The 23173-nt window shown below is 34.6% G+C and overlaps 2 protein-coding genes across 8 annotated transcripts in view; one reads left to right on the top strand and one right to left on the bottom strand.

Annotated features, from left to right (window-relative positions):
• Nucleotides 1–6237, top strand: part of LOC120425302 (protein daughterless) — a 76553-nt gene extending 70316 nt beyond the window's left edge. For 6 of the 7 annotated variants that reach the window (XM_039589772.2, XM_039589771.2, XM_039589770.2 and 3 more), the window contains 3 exons: nucleotides 2115–2260; nucleotides 2481–2596; nucleotides 3080–6237. In XM_039589772.2, coding sequence (XP_039445706.1) covers nucleotides 2115–2260; nucleotides 2481–2596; nucleotides 3080–3124 — 307 coding nt within the window. In that variant the 3' untranslated portion in view covers nucleotides 3125–6237. The other variant, XM_052709183.1, reaches the window with a different exon arrangement.
• A 4932-nt stretch (nucleotides 6238–11169) lies between these two features.
• On the bottom strand, nucleotides 11170–17630 carry LOC120425295 (protein phosphatase 1 regulatory subunit 42-like). Its single transcript, XM_039589761.2, has 4 exons — nucleotides 17327–17630; nucleotides 16720–17025; nucleotides 11723–11960; nucleotides 11170–11661 (listed from the first exon to the last, which is right to left on the bottom strand). Exons 1-4 carry the CDS (start codon nucleotides 17405–17407, stop codon nucleotides 11186–11188), a joined length of 1101 nt encoding a protein of 366 aa, XP_039445695.1. The 5' UTR covers nucleotides 17408–17630; the 3' UTR covers nucleotides 11170–11185.
• Nucleotides 17631–23173: the final 5543 nt, after the last annotated feature.

Here is a 23173-nt window from a genome sequence, read left to right as displayed (position 1 = left end):
TTTACAACACTCGAGTTTTTTTTTCTAATGTATTTAAAAAAAACCGATTAATTTTGCATTGCGGAGAATTGATTCCTAAAGTTGAATTTAGATTGCGGATTTTATTTCACACAACAATAAAGCTCATTTTTTGAGCATAAAGAAACTTTGAAAGACCACATTAGGTTTAAAATTGAAGATTTTGAAAATTTTGGTTCACAACCTTTCTTGACAGAAAGTATCTAACTTGACAGCTCGTTCTATGGGGTTACACAGGGCCACAGTTGATAAATCGAATCACAGTTGATTTTTTTCGATATTTTGCATAAACTTAAAAAAAGTGTTCAGAAATGGTTCTCTGGCGTGCCTTTTATGAGTGTATGTTAAAATTATTATAGCACTCTACGACCCAATTATTTATGCACAATTTCACTTTGTGTGACATTCATACTAAAAAATATATATTTTGTAAAAAAATAGTATTTTAAATAAAATTTTAATGTTTTGCACATTTATGTCAAGTTTGCAAATCAATTTTTCTTAATTTACGAAATTTGAAAAAAATAGCATTGTAAATTATGATTTTTATGTTTATGTTTACTAAAGCATAAAAAAAGCTTTGATTAAGTTATTTTTGAAGTTTTTCGTAAAAACGTAGACGTAGCCAAAAATTAATGGCGGCAATAAATCTGTCACCTTAAACTTCAGAGTTTCGATTGAGTATGAGCATGAGCATGAGCATGAGAGACCACCCATGGTTGTCCTTCTCCGTTGCTGAACAGGACCGTAATATCCTATCAATACAACCGACCATACGCTTGAACGATCTAATGGTGTTTCCCCTATCAACAGCATGTATGAATGCGTTGAAAAGATAAAACATCAAGATCATTAAAACTAGATCTGAAGCAAATAGGTAACAGGCATTGGCCACCAACGGCGCCCGCCATGTCAGTTTGTAGATCTCGGGGGATTGGGACGGGAATGTTAGTTAGCACAGGTTGCTACCAAGGGTGGGTTCTATACGATATCCACACCCCCACGTGTGCCGGAAAACTACTTCTACTTGGGATTTTGTTAGTGGGTAAGGGTAATGGCCAGGATTCAACATAGAGGATGATGATGCGACCCAATAATCATAAATTTTGTTTAATGTTGTTATGTATTATGCATTCTCAAGGCAAACAGTCGGAGGATGCGGATGAGATTATTCCCGGTTATTTGGTGTTGAGTTTAACATAAATGATTCAATCTTAGACAGCCGGCTGTGGAAAGATAAAACCAAATAAAATAAAATGCGAAAACGCGAAACCGCCCGGACCGAAAAACACACACAATCGAAAACAGCAACGAAAATCCTGCGTAATGACCGCGACGCGCACCGTTCAAATTCTCCAAAGCAACTGTCAAAAAATCGCGAAATCACCCGGGTCGAAATACACACACAATCGGGGGGAAAACAAAGACGGAAACGGCAACGAAAATCCTGCGTGATAACCGCGACGCGCACCGTTCAAATTCTCCAAAGCAACTCACCTTAAACTTCAGAGTTTCGATTATTTACATACCATTTTGTTCGACAAGCTCACAAAAATGTTAAAAATATTTATGTTATTATGCATGTTTTTGTTCATGTATTAATGTTTTAAGTGTCATCAAAATTAAAATATCCAATGTTTACAAATTTTAAGCTGATGGCAGAAATCTGGTGAATAACTGAAATAAATTAAAATCGATATATTATTTAACCTAATTTTTAATAATATTTGATTCGATCGAAATATTTTGTTTTTGATTGCATCAATTTGAGCCATGTTGTTAATCATACAATTTTGGTATTTTTTTTAAACATTTCATGGCACAAATTTAATGGCACATGTTAGGCTGCCACTTGGCGAAGAAATCAAGCAAAACAATTTAAATAGACCAATGTGGATTTGTAAACAATCAGTCTGTCCTGCTCACGTCAGTGAATGTTTACATTTAACATAAACAGAACAGACTGCTTGTTTACAAAGCCATATTGTTTTGCTTGAAGTGTCAAAATAGTAACTTTAACAATACGACTCAGATCTTCTGCAAGAAAATTGGCTAGTTTTGTCTCGTTTTCTAAACATTCATCAAATTTGTTTCAGAATCCGCATCCGGGACATCAACGAAGCGCTCAAGGAGCTCGGCCGCATGTGCATGTCGCACCTGAAGTCGGACAAACCGCAGACCAAGCTGGGCATCCTCAACATGGCGGTCGAGGTGATCATGACCCTGGAGCAGCAAGTGCGAGGTAATTTATCAATAAATTTTGAAGCCATCCGCATTGTTATTGTTTTTATGTGAAATGTTTCATGAGTTAACATTGCCAAACCCACGCTGTGTTCCCTTGTTCACCGCGAGATGTTAGGGTGGATGAAATGTTTCATGTAACATTTCACTGAAACAAAAATGATGCGACGTGTTCCTTTTTTACCGATTTCATCGTAACTAATGTCGCAAAAACATTTCAGAACGCAACCTGAACCCGAAGGCGGCCTGCCTGAAGCGGCGGGAGGAGGAAAAGGCGGAGGACGGCCCCAAACTGCCCCCTCACATACTGCACCAAACGCCGTACCCCTCACTACCCGTAAGTAACCTCAAGCAGGAGCGAGAGTGAGACCGTTGCACGCACTTGTGACCGCTTGTGGGTTGTACTCGGGCCAATATCCGGCAAATTCCGGAGAACGACGCATGAGAGAGAGATTGTGGAAAAAAAGAGCAACTTTTACACCTTTTAGTTTGTGTATGTTTTATTACTGAGTAATTCGGCAGATCGTTTTATGTTTTTGTAATCCGTAGAGTAACAAACAAAAAAATGCAAGCGTGTGCGAGTGGAATCCATTTTGATTTTGTTTATTGTTTCGCAATGTTTGAACCGATTGTTAAATATGCAATATCTTTCTTCTCCAATTTTCAATGCCTTCCCACCAATGGCTATTGGTTCGGCTATCGTGTCCGTCAAATCACCTTTATTAACCTCTGCTACTACTACAACTTTACCTACCACCACCAACCTACAACAACAACAACATCACAAACACAACCTTGTTGACCGAAAACAAAACAATAGGGCCCGCCGCCAAATCTTCCCCACAACCCCGGGCCACCACAATAGCACAATAACCTAAACAGCTTAATTCGAAGATAACACAGCAGCGTCAACAAACAACAACAACAACTGCGGCAACAACAACAATTACTACGTCATCATCACACATGTAAATATAGTGCAGAAGAAACAGTGAGCGTAGTAGCTGAAGAAGCAAACGAGAAGAAGATCGCCGCAACAGTAGTTGAATCGTGTGAGTGCTTGGACTGGTGGATGTGGTTGTGAGAGAGGGAGAGAATGTTAGTGAGTGTGTGTGAGAGCGAAATCTGCGTTAGTGTGCGTGTCATGAGCGGAGTATAAGTCGCGCGCGCGAAAAGAAGGTTTGTGACACACTAAAGATTTGAAACAATATTATCTTTTAGTATTCTGTATGTAAAAATTGAAGGAAAAACTTGCAGTCACAAAAGGGTGTTTTTAATCAACTTTTCAAAGGCTCAAACTCAAAACAGCTCACACAAAATTTAAAGTTGAAAAAAAAAACGAATGGAAACCATTGAGAGTGAAAGCTGTAAAAAGAAAACTATACATCACATCGATCAGACTGTTATAGGCAAAATGAAAATAGGTAAATTTTGTGTTTCTTTGCAAAAAAAAAGCTAAATAATTGGCATTTTTTACATCTGATGGAACGAAAAATATCGTGCGATTTACTCTAATCCAAATTGACTGACAGGTTTGTCGTTATTCACCACAGTGGTGAGTAATTAAAATGTCAAAATTGCATTGCGCAATGCGACATGAAATGTTTCACCGAAACATTTCCGCTTCGCTGGGATGCGACGGTCGCATTTTTTATTCTGCGTTTTGGTTAAACGAAGATTTCCTACAACTTTTCCAGTGGTTCATAAACTTGGCTATGATTTCAAAACTATTTAGTGCCATTAATCTTAAATGTTTCTCAGTCAATTTTGAAAAGACTGCATCGCTAAAAAAATCGTTGATTTAAAGGGCGCTTCGAACTAAATAGGATTGAGTGCTCAAACTAATCATAAATAAAACGGCTTTATTTTCATTTAAATGTTTTCACAATAAAATGTTTGAATCAAAATCGCCGTTTTAACCTAGAAGTTGTTCCGAATCGGATGTAAAATTTGCCACCTCCAACCGTTTTGTCCGAAAACAACAGTATTGTGCTTCGTCTTACGTTGGAACCAGTTACACAATCTACCCTAACAATCAAAAACAGATCGGAGAAACCAGAGTAGCCAAACTGAATAAAGCAATCAAAGCAACCATAGCAAAGATCGCAACTTCTCTGGCGTGCAACCTCAAATCTCAGCAACCAAGTTCTCTCCCCATTTCTTCCGTTTGCTGTCCTCTCTTTATCGCTCTCTCCTCCCTTCCCTCTCTCTTTCATCGTATTCTGTGTCTCCTTCTTTCGTGCTTTTGTTACGCGACACGATAGCGCATGACAACGCGGCAAAAGATTTCAACCAAACTTTGCGTTAAAAACAAATCAAACGTGGGAGTCTACTTAAGTTATTTTTTACTTAATTGCGAGCAACACTCGTTGAACATACCCCTCCGTCAGTTGTGTATTTCGACTACGTGCCGCCACAATCAGAAACTGTTTTCGTTCAGTTACTTAAAAAAAAACACACATACTTAGTGCTCTAAAATAGTTTGCTACATAAGTTTATCAACTAGCTTTAGTTATTCTCTTACTGTCTAATGAAAGATAGTGTAAGGCTTCCTCAACTGTAAGAAACTATTTAAGAAACAAACAAAAACAATCGGCACCCCAAAAAAGAGAGCTTTTCAAAGTTTATATATATTTTTATTTTATGTCGCAAAATTCGCCACACTTTTTTCTTCTTTTTCCAACACTGCTACCAAGAGAGAGAGACAGAAAAAATGATTTCTTTTATGTGATATATAAAATTAAACAAATGGCCGACAACAAATGCACCACCACCACAGACAAACACAAACATTGGCACAACACGAAAACAGAGAGCTGTCACGCGCAAAAATGCGAGAGCGTGTTTTGAACGCTTTCTCTCTGGGAAAAGTGTTGGGAGCGAAGCTATCGCCATCGAGAGTGAGAAAGCATTCTCGCGTGGGAGAGATTTTTTTCGATTGTTCTCTCTTTCGTGAGTGTTCTCAGTAGTACTGATACATCACATTTCATAACCACCCAAATTGATGGGATAGCTTCGTTTCCTCACTCAGGAAAAAGCGAGCAAAACAAAGCTTTCCAGCACATAAATTTACTTAATTTTTTGCTAGTTTCTAAGTAGATGCCAACAGGAAGGAAAAAAGTTATATTATTTCAATACTGTCAAACACAAGCAGCAAAAACATAGAAAAATTTTATCATTAGTTATTTTTAATTTTATTTTAGTTTTCTTTTTAAAGCTATTATTAGTTGTATTTTTATAATCAGTAGTTTTATATTTTTGCAAGAAAAAGAGAAAAAATCACGCCGTAAATGCAAAAAATATTCAACAGGCGGCGCTAGCGCTTACTTAAGCGGTAAAGAGAAATCAATATTTTTTTAAACGGATCATAAGTCGCGCAAAATCACCGAGAAAGAGCAAAAGTTTAAGAAGCTAGGCAAAGTGTATTATTTGTATTGTAAAAAAAAATGGTGACCGACGAAATAAAAAACTGCTGAAAAAGAATCGAAAGTCTATTTCTTTTCGTTTTTTTTGTTTCTGAAACTTTTGTGAACGTCTATTTTTATTAACTTAATTTTAACGCACGCAAAAGGCAGGCAAGCAAAGTATTTTTTGTGGAAAAACCTATATATTTTATAACGTTTTATATTCGGACGCGCGGAACAAAAAAAAAAGAGAGCACGAGTAGAGTAAATATTTCTTCGTCTCCTCACTGAGTTCAAGCAAACGAGAGATTGCGCCGCTTTATTCGCTGCAATTGCGGAACAAACCCGAGCAAAAATGTGCACATAATTTTATTTTTTTTTATTTTATTAAATTCGAGCAATTCGGAAGAGAGGCACAAGGTAGGATTTCATAATTTGGCCAAGTCGATTTATTTTCTTCACATTGTTTTATATTAATTTTCCCACCACAAAAAGCAGAATCCCACAAAAAACTGATCAACGTGTTTTTAATTTGAACCAGCAAAACGAAATCGAAAGTTTTAGTATTAGAAACGAGAGAAAACCAAAACACACACACAAATATCTATCGCTAATGTAAGGCAAACCAAACAGAGAAATCAAAAAAAACCAGGTTGCGCATAAGGCTGGAATGACTGGAACGTTGCGTTGAAAATCTGATCAGTATCATGTGTAGACTATAAGCAAAAGCATGAGCATATTTCACACTCAACTTCTTTTGACAAAAAACAAACAACCAAATCTAAATAAAGGGAAATCAAACAAGAACGAAGTCAACTCTATATAAAGAAAAAAAAACGAAAATATTAAACAAATCAGCAGAAATATTTATCACCACAAAACAAGAAAACAATGAAAACAAATAAAAAGTTTCTGTGTTACAAAAGAAGAAAAACAAAACTGCAAGTAAAAAACAAAACAATGAAAGTTAGTATAAAATGATGATTGGAAATGATGAAGAAGAGCTGTAAATGCCGCAAGGAGAAGGCAAAACAAATCGATGAAAGAAAACAAAAATCAGATAAAGCAGAAAAATCACAGTGTATATTATGTTATAAAAATAAATGTGCCATTTTTCCATAATAATCGAGCCGAGCTTTGTTAGTGATCCGAAAGTCCTAGATTTTTTTTATATTAAATGGTTTTTTTTTATCACTTATCAAATGATTGTGACTTATAGTTTTGGTTCAGTTTGGCATGCCTAAAAAATAAATAAATAATAACACCAAAATTGTCGCGCCCCTTGTAGATTTGCAGTATGACATGAAATGTTTCATCGGTAATGAAATGTTTCAACACTGCTGTGACGCTGCAGTCCTAAGTGCAATTGGGTCCTAAAATTAAGCTTAAACTTGTGATTTTACTGTCCACAATGATAAAGCTTATTTTTCTTCGTACATTGACCCTTTGTACGCTTTGTACCCAAATGGATTTTTAAATCAATTTTACAAAATTACACAAAACTCTTACTTGACAGTTCCAAGGGGACCATAGTTGAATCATCGAGAAAAATGTTGTCTTGTCAATAATTTTTTGCATTAAAATGAAAAAAAGTAATCAGAAATGGTTTTTAATCGTGTTTTTTTACCGTTATACATAACAATATACATAGAGCTTTAGGACCCTTGCTTTACAACCGCTGTAGATTTACTTGAATAATTCGTCGTCCGCAGCGAGCTGTCAAAATTTGATCGCGGTGAATACTGCCACAGTTTTTTTAGGTGATTTGATAGATTTTTGAAGTTGCAAACGAATCATTTCAAGAAAATCTACCGCTGTTCATCCAATTCAGTTCAACAATACGGCTATAGTTGCAGGCATATAACATCGTTATTTAAAGTATTGTCAAGGTTGAATCTGTTTTTTTGAAATGATTTTAGGCCGTTGCAAAGATTTTTCAAAGTTTATGTCGCTAAGAATACTGAAAATTTTCACTTTTTTCACAATTTGTTTTTAAAAAAATAAATAAAATAGTTTGTTTTTACAAAATGAGTATAAAATTATTGAGAATTTTTCATACATTTCGATAGATTTTTTTTAAATGCTCAAAATTTTCACAAAGCTACGTACTTTTGAAAAAACACAAAAATATAGTTTTTTATGGGCATCAAATAATCGTTTTTTGTAAAAATAATATATTTGTAGTATTTTAATTTTAAAAATACGTAGTTTTGTGAAAATTTTGAGTGTTTTCACAAATTTATGTTATTACTTTTGAAATGTATAAAAATTATTTAAAAAATCCCGATCATTTGGTACCCATAGTGTAAAAAATTTAAATTATCAGTAATTTTTCAAAAATTTGATTTTTTTTTTATTTTTGAGAAAATTTTGAATATTTCACAAAAAATATTATTACTATCGATATGTATGAAAAATCACCGATCATTTGATACCCATATTGCAAAATGCTGAAATTTTGAGTATTTTTTTTCGAAAATACGTAGTTTTGTGAATATTTTTAGTATTTTCAAAAAAATGTGTTACTACTTTCGAACAAAGAGTATTCTCTCTGTTTCGAATGTATATAAAATCCCTATCTTTGATACCAATATAGCATAAACAATAATTTTGAGTATTTTTTGAGAAACATTGCATTTTCAAAAAATACGTATTTTTGTGTAATTACAATTGCAATGGATAGCTGACATCATCCCGATTTCAAAACACTATAATTTTTAGTTGACTGGGAAGGGGTAAATTTTTTATGTCAGAAAAAATGTGTAATGTTACCTCTAAAAATGTGTAATTTTACCAGTTTTCTGGTGTAATGTCACTTTTTCAGTCTAAATTGAAGTTAAATTACATCGTGGCGTGGCATAAACTTTTGAAAATATTTGTACCAGCCTAAAGGTCTAAAGCTGAGTCACGGGTCCCCCACAGACCGTTATTATAAATAAAAAATTTCCACCCAAACCAATGATTGGACATGGTTCCTGGGACCATTCTGCACCTCTGGGCCAAGTTTCAAAATATTTGCCGGCAGAAATTTCGAATACGGTTAGTTTTAGTGTTTTGAGTAGAAACTAAGGGGAAATCACATGTAAAATGCGTAGGAAAAGATCAAAGTTTCAATGTTTTAACTCCAAAACATTACTGGTCATGGTTTTAAATTGTATTAACATGTAGCAGAATGATATAAAAACGATTTACAGCACTGACTTAGCCGGATTAAGCCGAAGTTAAGTGACTTAAGTATATTATTTACAAGTTTATACCTTATTATTAAAAAAAACTCCTACATCAAGGAATTTAAAGTTAAGGAACACTAGATAGCAAAAAAATAACTCAAAATGGGGTGACTTTGAGCCAAGGGTGACATTGTACCAATAAATGCATTAAAATTGCTTTGATAAGCTTGAATTTTATGTTAATTTATTTATTTGTAGACGGATTAATTTGGTCTATTTATGTTCCCACAAAGCAATTTGATGATATTGCTACGCAAATCTGATTATTCTATTTGAATAAAGCCTGTTGATTTAAAATTTAACTTATTAAAATAAATTTAAAATCTCCTGGAATCCTCCAAATTTGAAAATTATGCTCACATTTTTCAGTTCTGAATCAATTCCTTCTGAAATCAAATAAAACAATCAAAATATTAGGGAAACAATTTTTTTGACGTGGCAAGTTTGTGACACAGCAATTAGAATAAAATTGTTCTTTTTTGTTTTAAATCGTTTACAAATTTCAAACTTATGAATGAAATCCGGAGACAACTCCAGCTATCATTTAGCTCATATATTTTTGTTGTCCTGAGTAATGATTATACTTAGCAAAAGTTTAATGGCACAACTTCCCACAGGATTAATATTTCAAACCAACCAATTATTTTTCAACATTGCAGTTATCGTCATAAAATAAAAAATAAAATAAAATAACATTTTATAATTGATTAAATTAATGTCGAAACACTCATAGTTAGAATTCAATCGAACATATTGTTGATCATCAAGAACGTTCACTAATAATGTATTCAACAAAACAAATCCTACTTCTGCCCAATGTGAAAACACAATCAATCTTTTAACAAGCTTGGCATATCTTATGAAAACATGAAAATAGTACAGTTAAATATCAAATCAAATCAAATTGTTCGCTCTACAACATTACCAGCCTAACTGGGGTGATTGGCAACCACGTTTAACACTCTACCACCGAACCCGGTATAGTCTAGTATGTAAGGCGATGTAGGATTTCAATGTGACTTGTGTCCTAAAACTCTTGTCGGGGTCAAACAGTAAGGCTTATGAAACTAAAGCTTTATCTACACCCAGAACTGGGCATCCGCATACGAGAGGATAGAGAGCACGATTCGGTAGTAAAATGGTACTGTGTGCGGACGGAGAGGATAAATCCCGAAATTACCGAGAGTACTTTACTCATGGGTTCATCTTCAAAAAAGTTCATCTATTTAAAAAAAAGTACCGGTACCGAGACTCGAACCCAAGACCTTTGGCATATTGAACCGTGCCTTTGCCGTATGGGCCACCATGGTTCGGTAACTAAGTGGCGGTCATTTGTCCATATAAGCCACTCAATAGGATGAACTGTTCCAATGAACGAATGAACACGCGAGACGGCTATACTCTCGCAAAATAGCACTTTCCTCACGTTTCTTTTCGTGAGGATTATCCTCTCGTTCTTTAACTTTGGGTGTATTTTTTAGTGTTGCGTACTTATTGAACTTTTTATGGCAGAGGACAACATAAGAACAATATTTGCAACGATTATACTTTGCAATTCAAGCTTATCGAGCTTGGTGTTAAGCTATCTGGCTATTATAAAATCGTAAAATTTGGTACAATGTCACCCCTTGGCTCAAAGTCACCCCATTTTGAGTTATTTTTGTGCTATCTAGTTTTCCTTAACTTTAAATTGTAGGAGTTTTTTTAAATATTAAGGTATAAACTTGTAAATAATATACTTAAGTCACTTAACTTCGGCTTAATCCGGCTAAGTCAGTGCTGTAAATCGTTTTTATATCATTTTGCTACATGTTAATACAATTTAAAACCATGACCAGTAATGTTTTGGAGTTAAAACATTGAAACTTTGATCTTTTCCTACGCATTTTACATGTGATTTCCCCTTAATTTCTACTCAAAACACTAAAACTGACCGTATTCGAAATTTCTGCCGGCAAATATTTTGAAACTCGGCCCAGAGGTGCAGAATGGTCCCAGGAACCATGTCCAATCATTGGTTTGGGTGGAAATTTTTTATTTATAATAACGGTCTGTGGGGGACCCGTGTGAGTCGTAGATTCTCTCTCCCGAACCCATGATAAATTTTTTAACATCATGTGAAAAAGGTGGTGAAAATCAAGAAAAAGAAACCAAAACTGGATCATTTCACAACCAAGTCTTCAAATTTATTCAACCATTCCAAGCTCAACTACTCACAGCAAAAATCACACAAGCTTCAATTCAAGAGGTGGCCCAGCCAAAACCAAAACCTCCCCCACCACCACCCCACAACTAATCGATCGACGGCAACGACTGCACCTTCCGCTGGACCCGAATCTTCTCCTTAAACACCGGAACTTCCGCCTTCATGACCTTCCCCTGCAGCATCACCCCGTTGGTGTTTTCACTCAGCTCTTTCAGTTCGGCCCCGCGCAGCTGATGTTCGTCGCCAAAGTGGGCCGACATGGTCTTGAGCAGTACCGGCGACCGGATAACGGGCTTGCGGGGAATCCTCGGACAAGCCGCCGCCGCAGCCGCCCGTCGTTGGCTCACCTGGAACAGCGAACTGGCCACCGGGAAGTGACTGCCGCCGATCGACATGGACTCGCTGAAGCTGCTCTCGAGCGAGGCTTTGGAGTTGTCCGCGGTTTTGGCCTTTTCCTCGCCGTTGGCGGCCAAGGTTCGTCGCTTCTTTTCCTGCTTGATTGTTTGGAAGTTTTTGATGAAGTTACGCGTCGATTGGGAGATCATCTTGCCGTCCAGCAGCACTGTAACAAAAATGTTGAATATCAACGGAAATTTAAGATTATTAAGTTTCAAAATCATTACACAATTTGTAACCAGCAGCGGCGGTCACCTTCTCACGGTAGTGGACATCTTTCTGAGCCAAACATCCCTGAAGGTCGAGGACGCGTAGTGAGTACAGGGCACTTATAACCGGAGCGATGTCTTCGGTTGATTTGAAGTTATTTTCTGTGGCTAACAAAACTTCCAGTTTCCACAGTGGTTCCAGAGGGGTCATGTGAGTCAGCTTGAGCTTCTTGATGTTGAGCACTTTGAGATGATTCTGAAAACGTTCAAATTATTGAGTCAGATACTAAGTACTTAATATTTAAAAAAATGTAAATAAACATTAATTATTTTGTCATTGAAAAAATGCATCGTTGTTTTTAAAAAGCAGAAAAAAACTGTTCGATGCCATGAAAATTATTATCCGAAGATTTTTTTAACCCTTTCCTTATTTTTGTTTAAATTTATAACATCTATAAAAACTGGAACTTAAAATTGAAAAATAACAAAAAATTTCCTTGAAAATTATGTTTGATCTGCTGATAAAAGATTCGTAACCGTAGTCGTTATTGATGAAAAATTACAAAACTTTGTTTTACTAATTTAATGTTTTTTTCTTTCATTGTTATAGAATGTTCAAGCAGTTGGCTGACTATTTTGAGTGAATATATATTTTTTGTTACTAATTCAAACAAGTTTTCTTTTATAAAGAAAAATGATGAAAATATATTATAACTAAATGAAAGCCACAATTTAAAATTCCTACAATGTTTATAAGGATTTTGAAAGCATATAATATGGGTTGTCTCACTTTAAGACAGGATTTATAAAACGTTATAATTATAAAAAGTCAAATGAATGAAAAATTCATATTTCCTTTGTTAAAACATAGATTCTTACAATATTTAACTTTATTCTATTCGCCCACCACGATGCTTTAAAATGCCGTAAATATGAGAAAAAATGTCCAACAGCTCTAAACATCAGGTTAATGATGTGGATCACTTCGGAACTCTGTGATAATTTTCAAACAATGTCCTTCGACTTCGAACAAATAAAAAAAATATAAAAATTGAAATTACAAGCCATGGTTTTAACATTTAAATGAAAAAAGTGTTTTAAATTTAAACACCTGACCAGGTGTTATGCAATCTTTAATTTTCAAAATATCAAAGTATTGGCGAATTTTTTTTTTGGTAACAAAAACATGTTGCAGTATGTACTGTACAACGTAATTTTACAACAAAATAAAATATTGTTGATCGATCTCAAATATCCTTAATATGACTATAAACGCAGGAAAATGAGTTTCAAATTATTTTCAGTTTATTAGACTTCTTTTCCATTGAACTTTTCTACACCCAACTGGCAGTCGCATGATTGTGATGCATGGCGGCATGAAAGTATATCAGAATCTGCATGAAAACTGTCCACATGCATTTTTTGCGATATAGGAGTATGACATTTTTGCCCGTTACCGACAATTATCGACATTACCGACGGCTTTTTGGTTGTATTTAAAAAAAAAACACTGCGCAGAACGAGGATTGAACCACCAACTTCTTGATTATTGATCCGACACGCTACCACCGCGCCATGGACGCTTGACGAAAATGGAGTGAAAGAGAACCAACATATGCTTCTCTTTGGAGTGTTGCTCGGGGACGGGCCAGCATTGTATGTGTTGGTGAGAACATCAGATAGCTGAAATTTTTACACGCGGGCAAAAATGATCTACGGGCTTGCTGCAAAAAATGTTATAAAATGTGACATTTTCTGCCGCAAATCCAATGTTGCAGATTTTGAGATATATTTTTCCTTTGGGTGTAGTTTTTCGAAAAAAAAAATACGGGGTGACATAAACTTAAAAAAATATTTACGGCGGTCTTACAGGATTAAAAAATGTAAATACAACTAAATCAATTAGAATAAAAATTTTGATATTTTAAAACATTTTATTTACATTTCATTATTTTTATTCAAGGATTGGAAAACAGGAACAACAATTAAATAGAAATAAAATATAATTTCATCATCAAATATTTTTATTATTCGGACAGTAAAAGTTTATTCAAACATTCATATTTATTTTTTCTTAAACCAATATATCTTTGATTTTTTATGTCAACCAATTTCATAAAAAATGCATTAATTCCAAACGATTGATTCAATTCTTGAAAAAAAAATTGAATTCATTTTTGTGCTTATATTTATATGGTAAAAAAATCCAAGAACTCCAGATTAAACAGCTTTTTTTTTGTTTTGGAGATTTTTCTTTACTCAAAACCAAATAAATTGAAATGAATTCACAAATTGGTGGAAATTGTTGGGATTTCAAATTACAGCAATGAAAAATGCTTTTAAAAAGGTCTCAAAGGCAAAATTATCGAGATATTAAAAGTACAACAAAGAGGTGAACTTCCTATCTGTTAAGATTCTGTGAAATCCCACAAAACACATTCCGAAAACCACACCAAAGTTTATTTTTTATCATTCAAAATAAAACCATTAGTTTGAAAGTATCGTCAGTTGTAAATTGAAAATGAAGTATAATAATCTTTGAAACTCATTTTTCACAGTTTCAATCCAGTTTAGAGCTGTAACTGAGTAATCCACACAATTTGCCTTAAAAATTACTGAAAACATGTTAATTATTTGAAACTAATTCTATCTGTTCTTAGTGAAAAATTGTCCCAAGACAATAAGTATTCATAGTTAATATTATAGTTAGTCAAAATAAACTGTATTAACTGTACGATGATTAGTAATATAATTACTATAATCACGAACCACTTTAATCACGAATCACTATAATGGCGAAACTAACAAAAAAAGCACATAATCATTTTATTGCACAAATATGAAATTCAAAACAAAACTTATGACTGAATTTGCCACAAATATATTTTAACTCAAGATTTTTTATTAAATATTTTACTTATTTTTTTAAACTTAACGAAACGCCCAAGATATAATTAAGGTTATGTAGCAATTAAAAGCACTAAAAAAAATAAAAGTTTCTTAAATTTGTGTTCAGAGCAAATTTTTCAAGTTTCCTTTAATTGTGACTTGAAATTTCACAAATTAAAAAAAGTTTTACTTATTACAATTAAATTTTGCATCGATTGACCTCCCGGTCATTTTGGTTTGTTTTTGTTTTTGACGTTTGTTAAGTGGGCTACAGCCCAGTTATCGAGCGCCCAGTTAAACAACGCCCAGTAACCGAACAAGTACTGTACAAACATTGATAAATTTATAACAATTGTTTTCTTATGATTAAAAATGCCGGGACCGTGGTGTAGGGGTAAGCGTGGTTGCCTCTCACCCAGTCGGCCTGGGTTTGATCCCAGAAGGTCCCGGTGGCAAATTTTGAGACGAGATTTGTCTGATCACGCCTTCCGTCGGACGGGGAAGTAAATGTTGGCCCCGGTCTAACCTAGAGGTTAGGTCGTTAGCTCAATCCAGGTGTAGGAGTCGTCTCCCTGGGTCCTGCCTCGGTGGAGTCGCTGGTAGGCAGTTGGACTCACAATCCAAAGGTCGTCAGTTCGAATCCCGGGGTGGATGGAAGCTAAGGTGTAAAAAGAGGTTTGCAATTGCCTCAACAATCAAGCCTTCGGACACATAGTTTCGAGTAGGAATCTCGTAATCGAGAACGCCAAGGCAATGCTGTAGAGCGAATAATTTGATTTTGATTTGATTTGAAAAATTGGAAAATAAATTCGAAAAGAGTTCAAAATTTGTAAGTAAATTGATGTATGTGCTAAATCAATCCTAGTATATTTTTTTTCTTTAAAACAAAAAGTGAATCCCCAAAAAAATCATATTGGATTGAGATGTGAGCTTTTTTCGGGATCCGTGAAGTTTGTATTTTGTTTTACTATTGTAGATTGCTTATTTCTAACGTGAAAAAAATACTTTAAATAGTTATGTTTTTTCTAATCTAATCTAATCTAATCTAATCAGACCCTAGCGCAGCCAATCTTTCGAAGGGATCTTGGAGAGTGCCTTAGGTTAGATGACGCCTAGCACTCTTCTTGTCATTTATTAACATTTGTAGTGCACCATTGCATTAGAATGCATTGAAACATCACAAGCGTTAAACCGGCCAGGCCTACTGCGTAAAGCCATATCGCAGAGATGACTCGTAATTGAGTTGAGTTTGAGCACTGAGTGTTCGAACAACAACACAATTCTGAATCGACAGAGGAGGAAGAAGCGTGGGGACACACCACCATACGCTCCGAGATTTGGTTGTATTCGTTGGGAGCACCATCCCAGTCACGAAATATTCTAGCAGAGATGGTTCTATCAGAATCCTGCTAGAACGGTGGAACATTTCTGCTAGAATGCTCTAAGAATATCCAGCTCTCTAAGAATTCTGCTAGAATCCTCTAGAATGTCGTGACTGGGATGCTAAGAAGGTTTGGTACTCCGGACGTTAAATAGTTATGTTTTTCCTGTATAAATACTAGAATCAATACAGAAAACATTCTAGAAAGATACTGGAAATCAGAGTTTCTTGAAAAACTTGAACCATCGTTTAAAAAACACACAGCTGATTATATATTCGATTATCCGAAGGTCTTGGAAAAATTTCACTTAGGATAATCGAATCACGAAAATATTTTTTTTTCGCTGTCTTATTTTTGTTTGTTGAGCTTTAGTATGACCTCTAAACTACTCTAAGATTCTTTAGAATTTACCAACCAACCAACCAACCATTAAAATTTGACTAACATGGGGTTGCCGAACTCGAATTTGATGTTGAAAGTAAGAGTCCCATAAAAACCTTCGGATAATCGAACTTCGGATGATCGAGGCTTCGGATAATCTAGTCTGGGCTGTATTCGAATAATTGTTATGAATATGATAAATATTTAATCGAAAAATAAATTGTTAACAAATCCCTGGTTGTATTCATGAAATTTGTAAAAGTATTGATTTTTTTTTACAACGATGAAAAAAAAATATATGTAATCCAAATGGAACCGCTTTTCATAAACGATAAAAAGGATTTTCAAATTTGAATCACTCACCGCCAACGACTTCATGCACTCCTCGTCAAACTCGAACCTCTGCGCCCCATCCAGCAGCTGGCGCTCGATGTGAATCTGCTCCAGCTTCTTCAAGTTGCCCAAATTCTCCAACTTGGTAATCTTGTTATACCCCAAATAAAGCTGCTTCAAGTTCTTCAGCGAGTCCAAATTCTCCACCTTCCTGATGTTGTTCCACTGCAGGTACAGATGGGTGAGGTGCGTGAACGCGTTCAACTTTTCGATTCGCGAAATTTGGTTGTTGTGCAGGTACAGCACCAGGATTCGCTTCGTCGGATAGATACTGGTCTGGAATTGGGTGGCGGGGGGTTAATAAATATGTCACGGGGAGAATCGGGTTTCGAATTTTAATAAGGGGTGACGTAAGCAATCAATAAATGCTGGAAATTACGATGAAGTTAAACAAAGTTACAATCCGTGACTGATTCGTGTGCGACCTCGTGCTAGATATTTCAGAGTAAAGTAACATCATCGGCATTGCCTCGATTGAGCTGTGAAGGGCAAACCGTTTTGCGTGACCTGCCGGCTTTTGGTGCAACCTACATTGCAATGCATGGTTGCAGATTGCACCTTGGTTGTGGGTACTCACGATTTGGGTAATGTTCTTATCGTTCAGGTAAATGTGCGTCAGATTGCTGGAAGCCTTTTTCGTCAATTTCTTATGCTTCATGGCTGAGTTCAAAGGTTCACGACTTCAACCAAAAAACAAATCCTTGAAAGAAGTCCAAGTTTAAACAATTTTCCTCTTTTTCAGTTCGCGTCCGGAAGGCTCGGCGGTTCACAGTCAACAATCATCGTGTCTTTTCGCCAAATAATATTAACAGTAGGCTTAGCCCGCCGTGTTGGTAACCGTTGCTAACGTCTGGTGGAACTCAGCACCTCCCAAGCCCGAACCCGCATAAAATCGGCATGTTTATTTATTTTCATTCATGGAATTCTACCCAGCAGGGCGGCATTAGAAACGAGCAAAATTAGAACCAGGACGAAAGGAAGTGGGTGGTGGCTGGGGATGACCGAACAAATGAATGCCTTTGAAAGTTGGGCTGATTGGTAATTTGCTCCGGTTTATTAGATTTATTACGGGAATCAGGCAGTGAAGAGACTTTAGGGGGGACTGTGTAGGGACACTCGAAATTGTTAGTTCGGATATCTTAACATGTGTTTAATTTTTAGGGTTTTTTCATGTTACAGATCTCCAAAAATGTATCACATTTCAGTATGTAAGACCATTACACCACCCAGTAGTAGAGTAACCCAAAGCAAACCGTCCAGCGTTGTAATTTTAATGTTTGCTGGTAGCAGGCGTGCGATGTACCCGCGATGTACCGCGAAGTGGAACTAAAAATCGAATGGCAGTAGTGTCTGGGTTACTCTGTGATTACACGTGATTTAAGAGCGAGTCCACGAGCAAAGCATACCCATCTCGCATCGACCTAACCAATCTGCCTGAAATTTTCAGGGGATGTTTGTACACATAAAACTAGCATCTGGCCAAAATATGAGCACTCTAGGTCAACGGGAAGTGGGGCAAATCGGGACACAAAGTTTGAAGGTTCAAAAACGTCAAAAATCTTAAAATGGCTTAGGCAAAATTCAATTTGATTTTAAAATTCAGAATGCATCTAAAGGGCTTTAAAAAATGCAACAAAATGCAGGGAGAAGCATCCCAATTGGTCGAATCTAAAGGGAGTTATTGGCATTTTAGTGAAAAAATAGCATAATTTTCAAACTCAAATAAAAAAGTGTTCTATCCAGATATCAACTCGGTTCGACCTGCAGCTTGTAGGGGACATCTGGGACTACCATCTGAGACTGAGAACGCTTTGGGTAAGGCAGTTTAACATATTAAATAGACACTTTTACTTTTAGTGAATTTCTGGCTGTAAATTTTTGCTCGGGGGACCCCTTAGATCCCATTTTCTGGTGATAATTTTATCATATTCGTGTTCCTGAGACAATTTCACAATAGAAACATGCATAAAATGTTTATTTTCATCCATTTTAACCCTAAAAAAATGAAAGTTAAAAAAATCGTCAATTCACATTTATTGAAAATCAAGAACGTTTCTAAGGATATTAGATGACACCAGAAAAAAAAATCAGCTTCTTATTTTTTTTAAACTTTCATTTTTTAAAGCATCAAAATGGATGAAAATAAACATTTTTATGCATGTTTCTATTGTGAAATTGTCTCAGGAACACGAATATGATAAAATTATCACCAGAAAATGGGATCTAAGGGGTCACCCAAGCAAAAATTTAAAGCCAAAAAATTCACTAAAAGTAAAAGTGTCTATTTAATATGTTAAACTGCCTTACCCAAAGCGTTCTCAGTCTCAAATGGTAGTCCCAGATGTCCCCTACAAGCTGCAGGTCGAACCGAGTTGATATCTGGATGGAACACTTTTTTATTTGAGTTTGAAAATTATGCTATTTTTTCACTAAAATGCCAATAACTCCCTTAAGATTGAACCAATTGGGATGCTCTATCCTGTATTTTGTTGCATTTTTTAAGCCCTTTCAGATGCATTTTAAATTTTAAAATTAAATTGAATTTTGCCTAAGTTATAGCCATTTTAAGATTTTTGACGTTTTTGAACCTTCAAACTTTGTGTCCCGATTTGCCCCACTTCCCGTTGACCTAAGTGCTCATATTTTAGCCAGATGCTAGTTTTATGTGTACAAACAACCCCTGAAAATATCAGGCAGATTGGTGAGGTCCAAACGACGTCCCATACAAAGGGGTATGCCCTGTTCGTGGACTCGCTCTTAAAACTTTTAAATCCAAGATGGCGGCCAATATGGCGGTTGTTGAAATATTGAAAAAATGCATTCAATTATTTAATAAGCAATCAACTTTTCAAATCTGACTAAAATGGGGTTGCAGAACTCGAATTTGATGTTTAAAACAAGAAAATAAAAAAATACAAAACAAAAATTTGTTCGTGATTCGATTATCCGAAGTCCCATACAAACCTTCGGATAATCGAACTTTGGATAATCGAAACTTCGGATAATTGAGTCTGGACTGTACAGCTTCCTGCAGGGAATTACAAATTTCCAACGAAAAATCAATTATCTTTTTGGAACTTCAGAATATTTTTTTAACGGCCTAATTAACCAAAATCAATCAAAATTTGACTGGACTGGAATATGGATACTGAACAATCAATAGGATCTGTTGAAACTTTTTTTTTTCGAATATTCATCATCGCTGATTTCAAATTATGATTATGTATAGTACTAAATAATTGTAAAACGTTCAAATAATTTTAAGACGTTTTATTTTTTGTAATTGTTTTCATTTAAATGCAGATCTTTTGTTAGAAAACCTTTTTTGAGGTCCATACAAAGTCAAAAAAAAATAATTAAGCTTATACAATTGTTTCCAATTATATATGTTCTATTCAAACTTGTTTTACAATTACATTTGTTTGAGATTAGTTTATTTTTTTGTGTGTTTTAAACACTGTTCATTTTATAATTATTAAGCTTTATGATTTAACATTTATGTATTCGTTACCTTAATAATTATAGCTACAATAAATTTAATGTGGTGTGGTGTTTTTGGAAAAATCACTTTCCCCCCTTATCTGCAAACATTATGAAATTTTGACAGGTCATTCATATTTAATTTATTTTTATTATTTGGAAGTCATTACCCTTCATAAATAAGTTTTATTTAACATTTTCCAACATTTTCATTTTGTTTAAAACTATGGGAAGAGCAAATTTTTAAATCGAGCTCCTAATATTGACTCATCAGCACTTTGACGTTTTACTAAAATTAAGTATTGAATAGCTTTTTAACTAAAATTAAGCATTGAATAGCTTAGTCGTTTACAACGCAATCCCGCCTCTAGGCGGAATTCGATCTAAAAAAAAAATGTAAAAACAAATCTATTTTTCAACAAATTTTAGATTTTCAAAAAGCATTGGAAAGAAGAACTCTTTGAAGAAACATTTAGAATATTTTAAGGTTTGATGTTGTTTTATGTGACTTTGCCAATGTATCAAAATTGACATATTTTCAGGGGTTTGGCTGTTTTTACTATTTGTTTTAAATTCAAGTTAAAGTTAGAATGGATTTTTTTTATTATGTCCCAGACTTTAAATTTAATTGATATAGAAACATTATATAAAACAAATTTTAAAAAAGTTAAAAATTAAAAGTATGAAAACACCACAAAAAGCAAAAGTTTATGATATGAAGTAGAAGAGTAAGCCAAATACTATCAGAAGCAAACATAAAATAAACAAGATAGAGGAAAATACAAATCTCAAAAATTTTATAATAAAAAAGGTAAAACTTAATAAGACTAAAATGAGGTCGCAGAACTCGAAGTGGATGTTTAAAGTTAGAATATAAAAAATACGTAAATGTTTTTTGTTCCTTCGGATAATCGAGTCTGGACTGTATAGATTACAAAAACGATTCGTCCAATTTTGGATGTTAAAAAGAAATTTGAGCATTACAGAACTATTCTTAGCATCGTAAAATTGTTTCTTTTTTATTTTTGAAAAAATTTGCAGATTTAGATTTAACGTTATACAGTTTCGATTTTTATTTTTTCGATTCATATCTAGATTCAAATCTATTGTTCACGTGGACAAGCTATCAACAACTTGAAAAACTTGAAATTTAATAGAATTTAAATGAAAACATATTTTTCCAACTTAAAATTTGTCGGCCATAAATTGAAAACAATAATGCTGCCCGAGTTAGCAGCCCTGTTTTTTTCTGATCTCAAGAAATCGCACACCAGTCCTTTATTATTACCATTTTTATCATAATTGTTGTTCATGGATTTTAAATGGATTGATTTTTCTTTCTTTCACAACCCCAATCAGAGAAATTTTTTAATTCTTTATTGCTTTAATATTTCGAATAGTTTGATTACAAGTCTTGACTTTTTTTTGATAAGGTCCTATAAACAAATGTAAACATTGAGTGTATCCCTTTCACACCTTATGTCAAAGTCCATCGGAGTAAGCGGGATACACTCAATGTTTACATTTACCTTATCAAAAAAAAGTCAAGAAGTCATAAATTAAAAAAAATAAATAAAAAAACTGGTTCCTGTCCTGTTTCAACTCAAATCTCCACTCATCCTTCAAAACATTTCTCCATTTGCCATTTCACCCCCATGTTCCTTTATGGTGCAGCATAAAACCACCCCCGAAAAACACAAACAAAAAGCATAAAACAACACCCCTCGCGCTTGTCAACATCATTGAACGCACTCATTCTCGCTGGTCGGAGAACTGTCAAATTAGGGGTTGATTGAAGTTCAAGATGCCTAGGTGAAAACTTTGCTTTTTGAGGTTTTGTTATCGTTAATTCGTTTTGTTGAACAGAAATTGATTAGAATTTTTTTGAGGAAAACTTAAATAAATTTTATAATTTTGACAGTTTTCTTTCCTTAAATAAACAACGTTTTTGTATTGAGAGATTCGACAGAAACGTGCACGCATCCTGGTGGCGAGTAGAAGCACTACGCAACGATGTTCGGAATGACAGCGTGCTTGGAAATATTATTTTTTTTTTGTAGTTTTTGATTTTAATTTCCTTCAAATATTTTTTAACGTCGATGAAAGTTATTGTAAAGTGTGGCAATCGCATAAACGAATCAAATGATGTATAAATCATAGGGGCTGAGTTAATTTTTCATGATTTTTCCTCAAATTTACCAAAAAGATCTTTTGAAAAATTGATTTAAATATGATTTATTTGAATGATAATGCTCATTATGTGTGTATTATTGATAGAACAAACTATTAGAGTCATATTACAGCATAATTACAATAATTTTCTCAAAAAATTGCCAGTTCTTCGAATTTTTCCAAAAAAATCCAAAAAATCACCAAAATGCATTTTTAAGGTCAATATTTTGGTCAAATGGGAAGAAAAGTAAAGTTTAAACACTTTTACATAACATTTCATCATTACTTTTAACTTTTGCAACATTTAACTCAAGTTATCCAAAATATCGATCATCTATTTAGAAAAATCGTTTAAATAAATTACCAGTCACAATTAATCACTACAAATCACCACGCATTATGATCGTTAGCGAAATTGCCACACTTTGCAATACCCCACTTTTCTGAAAATGCTTGATTTTTCATCATAAATGCGATTTTTTCCAAAAAACTGCTCAAACTGTATGGGAGCTGTCATTCCGAACACCGCTGGAACAACAGCGAACCTAGCGGAAAAACGTCGTCGAATTCTTCAATCGATTTATGTAAAATTTTATTTAACAACATTGCATCAGTCGCCACCTTACGCATCTTGTACAGTTTGATGGTATTGGTGTGCCCAGCTGTCATTCCACCACACAACCACCGCTTTCGCGAAACAAACACGAAATCGAACTTAAGTCATGTCTAAAATTTCCACTTAGTCGCTCCAACTAGCGGGGATCCGCGTCCA

This window comes from Culex pipiens, chromosome 2 (assembly GCF_016801865.2).
Source record: "Culex pipiens pallens isolate TS chromosome 2, TS_CPP_V2, whole genome shotgun sequence".
Classification (NCBI taxonomy): domain Eukaryota; kingdom Metazoa; phylum Arthropoda; class Insecta; order Diptera; family Culicidae; genus Culex; species Culex pipiens.
Note: the sequence above shows the minus strand (reverse complement) of the source record. Positions and strands in the feature narration are given on the sequence as shown.

Bases quoted from the DNA above. Each gene is read 5' to 3' on its own strand.
- LOC120425295 (XM_039589761.2), bottom strand. From the start codon at position 17,407: ATGAAGCATAAGAAATTGACGAAAAAGGCTTCCAGCAATCTGACGCAC. The intron at 17,026-17,326 runs GTGAGTACCCAC...ACCCAATTCCAG, and splicing joins ATAAGAACATTACCCAAATC to ACCAGTATCTATCCGACGAA. The intron at 11,961-16,719 runs GTGAGTGATTCA...GAACGTTTTCAG, and splicing joins AGTGCATGAAGTCGTTGGCG to AATCATCTCAAAGTGCTCAA.